The sequence below is a fragment of the Mixophyes fleayi genome, chromosome 2 (genome assembly GCF_038048845.1).
Source record: "Mixophyes fleayi isolate aMixFle1 chromosome 2, aMixFle1.hap1, whole genome shotgun sequence".
In the NCBI taxonomy this organism is placed as follows: Eukaryota; Metazoa; Chordata; class Amphibia; order Anura; family Limnodynastidae; genus Mixophyes; species Mixophyes fleayi.
The window spans coordinates 376,455,062-376,467,362 of NC_134403.1; the positions used below are offsets into that span (position 1 = coordinate 376,455,062).

Genomic DNA, 12,301 nt, shown 5'->3' on the forward strand with positions numbered 1-12,301 from the left:
TGGCTCCACCCTGTGGTGACTCCAGTTACTAGCAGTATGTGTGTGAGTCCTTATTGGATGTATCAGGAACAGCAGTGATTCAGTAACCTCCTTTCACTGAGAGATATTACCTGTGGAGCAGCCTTTGTTGTCACCCTGATGGTGAATGTGGGGTAAGTGCTCCATCTGTACACACTCACTTGAGCTGAGAGCAGAGTGTGACACTGAACCTCCGTACAGGGTGTGACTCTGAGCAGGAAGTGAGAGCTGGAGGCAGAGAGACAGAGCCAGACAGAGAGACAGCAATGACCGGGACGCCCAGCAATCTGTGCTTCTGCCCCAGGTGAGGGAGTGTGTCACACACTCAGCAGTGCACCGCTACACACACACTGACACTGACACACTCACTGACACACACAGACACTGACAGATTGACTGACACACAAATACACAGTCACACACACACAGACACACTCAGACAGACACACACACTCACTGACACACACACTGATATACACATACTCAGATACACACTGACACACACACACTCACACTCAGACACTCACACACTCAAACACACACTGACACTCTCTGACACACACAGACACTTGCAGACTGACTGACACACTCAGACACTTTGACACACAGAGACACACACACTGACACTCACTTACACACAAAAACACACTGACACACCGACAGACACTGACACACTCACTGACATACTCAGACACTCTGACACACAGAGACACACTCACTGACACACAAATACGCAGTGACACACTCACTGATACAGACACTGATACACACACACTCAGACACTTTGACACACAGAGACACACTCACTGACACACACACACACACAGATACACAGTGACACACTCACTGACACACACACTGATACACACACACACTGATACACACACACACAGACACACACTGACACTGCTGTTAGACCTACATGGGAATGGGAGACAGGCATATACTATATATTATACACCATGAACAGACGAGGGAGCAGGAATTATTCTGGGGGAAATGTAGGGGATTCCCTAAATAATTCCCTCCTGACATTTCCAGATCTACTTCTACTTTTAGAGCACGAGGACAAGTAGAAAGTGGAAAGGGACAAGAGGGAAACTTCTTTCATTGTAGGAAATATATATCATACAAGTACGAGTGGATACAATGTTCAGTGTCTAATTCTATCCTGTATAAATATACAACAGTATCACTTCTCCTGTGCTGTACGCTGTGCAGTTCTCTATTATCCTGTATGAAAATGTATCACTTCTCCTGTTATGTATGAAGGACGTCATTCTCAGTATCTCTCATCATGTGACTCCGGGCCGGGTTCATTAAGGAAAGTTTAGTAAAAAAAATTGAGTAAGTCCTGGACAAAACCATGTTACAATGCAAGGGATGTAAATTAGTGTTCTGTTTTGCACATAAGTTAAATACTGACTGTTTTTTTCATGTAACACACAAATATCTACTTTACATTTCAGTGTACAAATAATCTATCAAGTAAGGGTGTGCACTGGGCACTTTTAGTTTTTGGGTTTTGGGTTCTGATTAGCTTGAGGTTTTGGGTTCTGATTTGTTTTGCCAAAACACCTGCCGAAAAGTTTTGGTTCTGATTTAGGGTTTTGGGTTCTGATTTATTTTTAAAAAAGCATAAAAAGTGCTAAAATCTAGTTTTTTGTTTGTTTTTCACTCCTACGCTATTATTAACCTCAATAACATTCAATAACAATCATTTCCACTAATTTCCAGTCTATTCTGAACACCTCACAATATTGTTTTTAGTCCAAAACGTTGCACCGAGGTAGCTTTCTGGACTGCATAGTGGAGTGGGCCCGGTACCCAATTTGGTACCGGAGCCACAATACCTCCGCCTTCAAATGGTCTCAATTCCACTGCACAGCTGCCTGCTCCTACATCCTCTGCAGCATATACAGGGTGTAGTTCGAGCGTGTCAATACCTCTTGTTTTAGACGATGACAGGTCATTTTCATTAATTTTGGATTTGGCAGCAACAGTCAACGTTTTTTTTATATCTGATACGCCTCTAACTGGACTGCGTAGTGGAGTGGCCCCGGTACCCAATTTGGTACAGGGGCCACAATACCTCCTCCAACCATGGTACAGACCATTCATCATTGAGATCCCATCAAATATGTTAAAGACAGACAGGGTCGAAGTGTTATTTGTTGACTTTGGGAACAAAAAAACTGTCCCTGTTGCAAATCTTCGTGCAATGAAGAGTGACTTTTTCATTTAAAGGCTCAAGCTTTCAAGTGTAGTGTTTATAGGTTATATTATACTTTTGGTTTAATTTGTTTAATTTGTTTTAATTTTGTTTTACTTTGTGCTCATGGCAAACGACTGTTGAACGGTCACATAATGCCAAAAAAAGAGTTGCAAGATGGAATTGTCCTTGGGCCCTCCCACCCACCCTGATGTTGTTGAAATAGGACATGCACACTTTAACAAACCAATAATTTCAGCGACAGGGCCTACCAAACAACTGTGGCTGAAATGATTGGTTTGTTTGGGCCCCCACACCAAAAAAGCTATTCATCTCTCCCTGTACAAACTAAACAGGCTCTACTGAGGCAAGATGTCGTCCTCATCCTCATCCTCTGATTCCTCTCCCCCTACAGTGTGTACTTCCTCCTCCTCACACATTATCAATTCGTCCCCGCTGGACTCCACAACCACAGGTCCCTCTGTACTATCTGGAGGGCAGTGCTGTACTTGATTGAGGAATTGATAATTCATTTTAATGAACATCATTTTTTCAACGGTCTGCGGAAGCAACCTCCTTTGCCGCTCACTGACCAGGTTCCCCGCTGCACTAAAAACTCTTTCCGAGTACACACTGGAGGGGGGACAACTCAGGTAAAATAGAGCCAGTTTGTACAGGGGCTTTCAAACTGCCTTTTTTTCCTGCCTGCCAGTAACAATATGGACTGTCTGACATGTCTATTTGGATGGTGTCAGAAAAATAATCCTCCACCATTTTTTCTATTGTGACAGCATCCAATGCAGCGACACTAGACATGTCTGCAATTATTATTATTTTATTATTATTAATTTTTATTTACCACAAGGTGTCCGTGGCGCCGTACATGGACAAAAACGAATTACAATACAAGGTGAGACAGCACAGTACAGTAAACATACAGCACAGTAACTCAGTAAGCTCAATGCACAGCTAGTGAGGGCGGGGGGAGTATCCGCAAATGACGGGGCCCAAAAGGAGGGCGCGGAAGACAGGGAGACCCCCAGAGGGGGAGGAGGACCCTCGAGGAGAAGGGCAAAGTAGCTGGAGAGCAGAGTTAGAAGTGGTGGAAACAGGAGGAGAGATGGCCCTGCTCAGAGGAGCGTACAATCTAAGGGGAGGGGTGGACAGATGGAGAAACGCAGGGGAGAGAGGGAGAGTTGAGGGACGGAGGCAGGAAAGGGGAAAGAAGGGGGAGAGGCAGAGGATAAGGTAGGTAGTTAAGAGGGAGACTGGAAGGCTTTAAGAAAAAGGTGGGTTTTTAAAGCCCGTTTGAAACTGGACAGGTTAGGGGAAGTCCTGATGGAGGGAGGGAGCTTGTTCCAGTGGAGGGGGGCAGCGCGGGCGAAGTCTTGGATACGTGCATGGGAGGAGGTAATAAGGGGGGAAGAGAGGCGACGATCAGAGGCAGAATGGAGAGGGCGGGATGGAGCATGAATAGATAGGAGTGTGGAGATGTAGGGTGCAGTGGCGTTGGCGAGGGCCTTGTATGTAAGAGTGAGGAGCTTGAACATAATTCTGTAGGGGAAGGGGAGCCAGTGAAGGGATTGGTAGAGGGGGGAGACAGATGAGGAGCGGCGAGAAAGGAAAATAAGCCTAGCGGCTGTGTTAAGTACAGATCGAAGGGGAGCGAGATGAGAGAGGGGGAGGCCAGTAAGGAGGAGGTTGCAGTAGTCCAAGCGGGAGATGATCAGAGAGTGAATAAGGCATTTGGTGGCATCTTGGGAGAGGAAGGGCCGGATGCGAGCGATGTTACGCAGCTGTAAGCGGCAGGATTTAGCAAGAGAGAGGATATGGGGTCCAAAGGAGAGAGAGGAGTTGAGGGTGACACCAAGGCAGCGAAGTTGGGGGACAGAGGAGATAGAGGAGTTGTCGACAGTGATGGAGAGGTCGACAGGGGATGAGGTATGGGGGGGAGGAAAAACTATTAGCTCGGTTTTGGCGAGGTTGAGTTTGAGGAATCGAGAGGACATCCAGGAGGAGATGGCAGAGAGGCAGGCGGACACCCTAGAGAGGAGGGAGGGAGAGAGATCAGGAGAGGAGAGGTATAGTTGAGTGTCGTCAGCATAAAGGTGGTAGTTGAAGCCGAAGGAGCTGATGAGTTCACCCAGGGAGAAGGTGTATAGAGAGAAGAGTAAGGGGCCCAGAACAGAGCCCTGGGGGACCCCGACTGGAAGGGTGGACAGGGGGGAGAGAGACTCAGTGGTGGTGACAGAGAAGGATCGGTCAGCGAGGTAAGAGGTGAACCAGGACAGGACAGGGCCAGAGAGGCCGAAAGACTGGAGGGTGTGGAGGAGGAGGGGGTGGTCAACGGTGTCGAAGGCTGCAGAGAGGATGAGAAGGGAGAAGTGGCCCCTGGCTTTAGCAGAGAGGAGTTCATTGGTGACTTTAGCCAGGGCAGTTTCAGTGGAGTGAAGGGGGCGGAAACCAGACTGGAGAGGATCAAGGAGGGAGTGTTCAGAAAGGTAGGAGGTGAGACGGCTGCAGACGAGCCTCTCGAGAATTTTGGAGGCAAAGGGGAGAAGAGATATGGGGCGATAGTTTGAGAGAGAAGTGGGGTCGAGATTAGGCTTCTTAAGAATGGGGGATACGAGAGCATGTTTGAAGGAGGAGGGGAAGATGCCGCAGGAGAGGGAGAGATTAAAGAGGTGAGCGAGGTGGGAGCAAGTGGTGGGGGAAAGGGGAGCGAAGAAGGTGGGAGGGGATGGGATCCAGGGGACAGGTAGTAGGGGGGGAGGAAGAAATGAGAGAGTGGACTTCCTCTCCCGTGGTGGGGCGGAAGGAGTGGAGGGGAAGGTGTTTAGGGGGGAGGACGGAAGAGTGGGAGGGGTAGAAGAGAGAGCGGAGGAGATTTTAAGTCGTATGGCCTCAATTTTAGAGGAGAAAAAGGAGGCGAAGTCGGAGGCAGTCAGGGAGGAGGGGGTAGGGGGAGGGGAGGGGGCCAGGAGAGTGCTGAAGGTGGCGAAGAGGCGGCGGGGGTTAGAGGACTGGGAAGAGATGAGGGATTTAAAGAAAGATTGTTTGGCGAGAGAGAGGGCAGAGCTGTAGGATGAAAGGATGAATTTAAAGTGGAGGAAGTCAGCCAGGGAGCGAGATTTTCTCCGGTGACGTTCGGCGGTACGGGAGCATTTTTGGAGGAAGCGGGTAACTTTGGAGTGCCAGGGTTGGGGTTTGGAGCAGCGGGGGTGGACGGAGTGGGCAGGGGCGACTGCATCCAGAGCGGAGGTGAGGGTTTGATTGTAGAGGGAGACCGCCTGGTTGGGGCAGGCCTGGGAGGAAAAGGGGAGAAAGGAGGGTATCGAGAGAGGAGGACAGAGAGACAGGGTCGAGAGCGTTGAGGTTGCGTATGGACAAAGTAGGTTTGGGCAGGGGGAGGGGAGCAGGAGAAGAGGAGAGGGAGAAAGAGAGGAGATGGTGGTCAGATAGAGGAAAGGGAGAGATGGAGAAGTCAGAGAGATTACAAAGGTAGGAGAAGACAAGATCAAGAGAGTGACCAAGGCAGTGGGTAGAGGAGGAAGTCCATTGGGTGAGACCAAGGGAGGAAGAGAGGGTGAGCAGTTTGCTGGAAGCAGGGTCAGTGGGGTTGTTGATGGGGAAGTTAAAGTCACCGAGAATGATTGAGGGGAGGTCGGAGGAGAGGTGGTGGGGAAGCCAGGCAGCAAAGTTGTCAAGGAAGAGGGAGGTGGGGCCAGGGGGGCGGTAGATGGTTGCAATGGTTGGCAGGTCCTTCAGTCCAGACCAGATGTTGTCTGCATCCCCGCTAGCGGGTCTTTTAGGAAAACTGAGTTTTTTCCTTCGCAGCCACAGTTGTGGAAGAATATGAAGGTGGAGCTGTTGGCATGTCACGGTCCTCTTCAGAGGACAATTTCCTGACCAGCAGGTCTTTGCACCTCTGTAGACTTGTGTCCGCCGGAAACAGAGACACAACATACGCTTTAAACCGAGGATCGAGCACGGTGGCCAGAATGTATTCCTCTGACTTTAAAAGAGTGACCACCCTCGGATCCTTGCAAAGCGTACGAAGGGCTTCATCCACAAGAGCTACATGCTTGGTGGAATCGCAATGGTTTACCAGCTCCTCCCTCACTTTCTCCAGCTGCTTCTGCAACAGCCTGATATGGGGAGACACCTGACTCAAGCTGGCAGTGTCGGAACTGACTTCTCGTGTGGCAAGTTCAAACGGCTGCAGAACCTTGCACAACACGGAAATCAGTCTCCAATGCGCTTGACTCAGGCGCATCCCCACTCCTTTTCCTATGTCGTAGGTGGCTGTGTAGGCTTGAATGACCTTTTGCTGCTCCTCCATCCTCTGCAGCATATAGAGGGTGGAGTTTCAGCGCGTCACAACCTCTTGTTTGAGGTGATGGCAGGGCAGGTTCAGACTTTTTTGATGTAGCTCGAGTCTGCGGTAGGCACTGGCAGAATGCCTAAAGTGTCCAGCAATTTTGCGGGCCACCGCAAGCATCTCCTGCAGACCCCTGTCACTCTTCAGGTAATGCTGCACCACCAAATTAACGGTGTGGGCAAAACATGGGACGTGCTGGAAATTGCCCATATGTAATGCCCGCACAATGTTACTGGCGTTGTCTGACACCACAAATCCCCAGGAGAGTCTAAGTGGGGTAAGCCACTGTGAGATGATTTCCCTCAGTTTCTCTAAGAGGTTGTCAGCGTTGTGCCTCTTATTAAAGCCTGTAATGCACAATGTTCCCTGCCTTGGCATGAGCAGCCATTGTGGAGATGCTGCTACTGATGCAGCTGCTGCTGTTGCTGCGGAAGGTGATGCATCCACCCAGTGGGCTGTCACAGTCATATAGTCCTTCGTTTGCCCTGAATCACTTGTCCACATGTCCGTGGTTAAGTGGACAGTGGGTACAACCGCATTTTTAAGAGCACTGAGGACACTTGTTCGTACTTCTCTGTACATCTTTGGTATCGCCTGCCTAGTGAAGTGGAATCTCGACAGGATTTGGTACCGGGGACACAATACCTCCATCAACCGTCTAAATCCCACTCCACTGATGGCGGACACCGGACGCACGTCTAACACCAACATTGCTGTTATTGACGCAGTTATCCGCTTTGCCATAGGATGACTAGTGTCGTACTTGGTGCTCATGGCAAACGATTGTTGGACGGTCAACTGTTTGGTGAAAGACGTAGCGTTCTTGCGACTTCCGATCTGGGAAGATGACCGACTACCAGCAGCAACAGCAGCAGCGGCAGTAGTAGGCGTACCGCTGCAGGATTCCTCAGATGAATCCCGTATTGAAGAGGACTCAGTCTGGCTGGTGACATGGCCTGCTGGACTAAATCTGATGGAGATCGTGGAGGAAGTTGACGAGGAGGGTGTTGGTGGTGTGTATCCAACAGGACCAAGGGATTTAGGTGTCTCTGGACTGATGACGGTCCTAGCCCCAGTTCCTGAACTAACCACTGAACTATGAAGGTTATTCAGGTGACGTATAAGGGAGGATGTCCCTAGGTGGCCAAGATCCTTACCCCTGCTTATTTGAGCTTTACATAAGCTACATATGGCCAGACATTTGTTATCCGGATTGGGGTAAAAATAACTCCAGACAGAAGAGGTGCATTTCTTGGTCTTCTGACCAGGCATGACGATGGGCTTTTTCATCCCATGGACATCCACTTTTTTCCCCCCTGGTGCCTCATTTAAAATAACCACATCAGCATCCTCCTCATCAAGTTCCTCCACAACGCCAGCTACATCAATAGCCTCCTTGACACCTTGATTATCCAAATCTGGAGCTACACTGTGGGTCATCCTTCCAGCATATGCAGAGCGTGTGCTGCAAATGGTGGAAGGAGCCACCTCTTCCCGTACAGTGATGGGAAGGTCAGGCTTCGCAACCACCAACACCCTTGGACTTGCCTTGGGGATTTGTGATGTCATCTGTTTAGAAGGCAGAGTTGTTTGCTGTGTTGTTGCTGACAGCATAACTCTTTTACATTTTTTGGAGGGGGGGGAGGAGGAGGGCTTAGATCCTTGGGTGAAGCTGAACCACTAGTGCTGAACACGGGCCAGGGCCTAAGCCGTTCCTTGCCACTCCGTGTCGTAAAGGGCATATTGGCAAGTTTACGTTTATCCTCAGATGTTTTCAATTTTCTTTTTTTACTAATTGTAGTAAACTTTTGCTTTTTGGATTTTACATGCCCTCTACTAGGAGATTGGGCATCGGCCTTGGCAGACGACGTTGATGGCATTTCATCGTCTATGTCATGACTAGTGCCAGCAGCTTCAGCATTAGCAGGAAGTGGGTCTTGGTCTTTCCCTACTTTATCCCCCAAATTTTGGTACTCCATTATATGCAGCACACGTTGTATTACAGTACTATTTTTTAAATACTGCAAGAACAGTGAACAATTTTTAATAGATTGCAGTATTAATGTTAATGGACTGCAATAATTTTTTTTAGACTTTTTAGAATATTTTTTTATATTTTTTTAAAAGGATTTTTGTCGAATTATAATTTTTTTGGAAGATTTTTTAATACTTTTAAAATAAAGATGCACTTAGCAAAACAAAGTGCAGGACAAAAGCACCGCTGGATTTAGCAAGGACAGAGCACTGGACTGATGCACCACTGGACTCAGCAAGGACAGGGCACTGGACTGATGCACCACTGGACTCAGCAAGGACTTTTTTTTTTTTTTTTTATATTAATTTAAAAGGATTTTTGTAGAATTTTTCTTTTTTTTTCTTTTTATGGAAGAATTTTTAATACTTTTGAAAGAAATATGCACTTTGCAGAACAAAGCACAGGACAAAACGCACCGCTGGACTCAGCAAGGACAGAGCACTGGCCAAAAGCACCACTGGACTCAGCAGGACAGAGCACTGGCCAAAAGCACCACTGGACTCAGCAGGACAGAGCACAGCACAGCACAGCACAGCACGAGAAATAGCAGGACAGAGGACCACCTAACAGACCCTCCCTCTTCCCTGATCAATGCCCGAGTGAAGATGGTGGCGGCAAGCGGGGAATTTAAAAGTTCCGAGTATCGCGAGATCCGACAGCGGGATTATGACTCAGAGCCTCGTTTTAAGTTTCGGAATCGGCGGGAATACCCGGACAGTGCTCGGATCTGACTCGGATCCGCAATGTTCGGGGGGGCTCGGATTCCAGTAATCCGAGTGCGCTCATCCTTACTATCAAGCATTTGTGTGCTACATGAAAAAACAGTCAGTATTTAACTTATGTACAAAACAGAACACTAATTTACATCCCTTGCATTGTAACATTGTTGTGTCCAGGAGACTACTTACTCAATTTTTTTACTAAACTTTCCTTAATGAATCAGGCCCACTGTGTATATGTGTGTGTACAGCATTATATATAAATATAAATACAAGTTAACCCGTGCATGATACTCATGCATTCTAGTCAAATCAAGCTACTTGAGGTGTTAAAAAGGTTCTTGTCATGCATTTGGGCCTAGCCCAGGCCTCCTCAGGGGAAGAGCGTTACTTCCCAACGCAAGCGCCCTTTTTAATGTGTGTTCATGAGGTAAAATTACCTCACTAAAATGAGTTTGAGCCCTCAACTCGTAAATTTAGCCTTTACTACCCCTCCCACGGGGGGAAGGGGGGATGATGGAAGTTAACTGACTTCACTATTCTAATTTTTTTGTCAAATAATGTCAGTATACCAAATTTCAGGTCAATTGGATGAGCCCTTTCTGAGAAAATCGTTTTTTCCACACACACACACACACACACAAACACACGCCGCTAGGCTTTTACTTTTATATATTAGATAATGCTAAGAATTTAGTAGGTCAGTGTATAACTCCGCCCAGCAGGTGGCGCTGCAGCTTGTTTGTTTTTTTTCCACACACAGACTAACACACGCCGCTAGGCTTTTATATTATAGATATATATATATACATACTGGTCCATGGTGACATGATAGTATCAGATTTGTCAGCTGCACATTCATGCTACGATGTGTATAGTTATGTGTGTATGAGAGTGTGTGTATAGTGCTCGATGTACATAGGAATCTGTGCTACTCTGTATGTGCATATGGAATAACATTGAATTCACACTGAGAGGCCGCGCCGCGGAAAAACTATTACCGTTAATACGGTAATAGTTAGCTGGATTTCAGCTCGCGGCTCAGGGAGCTGCGAGCTGAAATCCAGTGAGAAAATTACTGTATTAACGGTTTTTACACGAATAGTGTGCGGACCGCGGGATTTTCGCCGTTTCCGCCGAGAATTGAATATGCCCCTAAATGTCCTCTGTAAGCAGAGTATAAGACACGGTGCTGTGTGTAATATTATCATTAGCCGGGTAACATGAGCCCAGAGGCTCAGCCCCTGGAGAGGGCACGTTATGGTGCGAGATGCAGGGATATATATAGTAATATCTGCCCCTGCTCCCATCTCTAAGAACTTGCTGCCCTGACTGTCATCCGGATATGACTTATGTCTGTTAGGAACATTGTTTTGTCTCCTAATTATATATAGTGTTTTATTATTAAAGTATATGAACTGATTTTATATTATTATTAATGTCATAGTATCTGGTTGTGGTATATGATTAATTGCTGCCTTCTGTTTCTTTGTTATAATTGGGGATATAGACCCCTGTTACACAGGTCGCTGATATCTCTTTAACTGGTTATTGTAAACAATATATAAATATATTGTGATTTTCCTGCCTTAGATGAGCAGTAAAAGCAGCCCACAGACCTCAGTGAGGCAGAACGGGGCAGTAAGTAGGACGTAGGAATGAATGAAGGGGGTCACCGAATTTATACAAATCTTTCTGTACAAGGTGGATATAAATAGATTTATTTATAACACCACTGGAACGCTATAAAAATATGCTTAGTAAGGTCTTAATAGAAGATCGAAGTACAGAATAAACTACAGCACCCTAATACATATATAGCTAAAGTATATATATATATATATATATATATATATAAATATACACTCTCTGGTCCATGGTGACATGATAACATCACGCAGTTGCTGCAGATTTGTTGGCTGCTACATTTAGGCTACAAACCTCCCGTTCCTTCATATCCCAAAGCTGCTCTATTGGTCTGAGATCTGGTGACTGTGGGGCCATTGGAGTACAATGACCTCATTGTCATGTTCATGGAACCAGCTAGACATGCCGTGTACTATGTGACATGCCGTGTGCTATGTGACATGCCGTGTGCTATGTGACATGCCGTGTGCTTTGGACATGCCGTGTGCTATGTGACATGCCGTGTGCTATGTGACATGCCGTGTGCTATGTGACATGCCGTGTGCTTTGGACATGCCGTGTGCTATGTGACATGCCGTGTGCTTTGGACATGCCGTGTGCTATGTGACATGCCGTGTGCTATGTGACATGCCGTGTGCTTTGGACATGCCGTGTGCTATGTGACATGCCGTGTGCTATGTGACATGCCGTGTGCTTTGGACATGCCGTGTGCTATGTGACATGCCGTGTGCTTTGGACATGCCGTGTGCTATGTGACATGGAGCGCTATCCTACTGGATATAGCCATTAGAAGGACTGTGGCCATAAAGGGACGCACATGGTCAGTAACAACACTCAGGTAGGCTGTGACATTTAAATGCTGCTCAATTGGTATTAAGGGGGCTAAAGTGAGCCAAGGAAACATTCCCCACACCATTACACCACCTCTACCACCCTGTAACATTGCAATAAGACAAGCCGGAGGTCAGAGCGGGCAGCCAGCAAGGAATTCGAGAGACTAGGCAAAAGACAGCAGGAACGTAAAATAGAAACTGGTGACAAGAATAGGAGGCTTCTTCACAAAATACACACAGCAAACGCTATAACTGGCAGGGCGGCTCTGCACTCCTTAAAATACTGGTATCCAGTAAGAACTCTTCATTAGGCCATTGTTGCTCCAACAATAAACTTTACAGTTGGCAGTACGCACTCGGGTAGGGAGCCTTCTCCTGTCAGACTGCCAGATGTTGAAGCGTGATTCGTCAATCTAGAGAACATGTTCCTACTGCTCCAGAGTCCGCTGGTGGGTG

At 47.3% G+C, this 12,301-nt stretch overlaps 1 protein-coding gene across 5 annotated transcripts in view; it reads left to right on the forward strand.

Moving 5' to 3' along the window:
- Positions 1-233: 233 nt before the first annotated feature.
- The window catches only part of LOC142139698 (ICOS ligand-like), a 38,158-nt gene continuing 26,090 nt past the window's right edge, over positions 234-12,301 (forward strand). For all 5 annotated transcript variants that reach the window (XM_075197537.1, XM_075197540.1, XM_075197538.1 and 2 more), the window contains exon 1: positions 234-322. In XM_075197537.1, the coding sequence (XP_075053638.1) occupies positions 285-322 (38 nt within the window). In that variant the 5' untranslated portion in view covers positions 234-284. The remainder of the gene's footprint in view (positions 323-12,301) is intronic.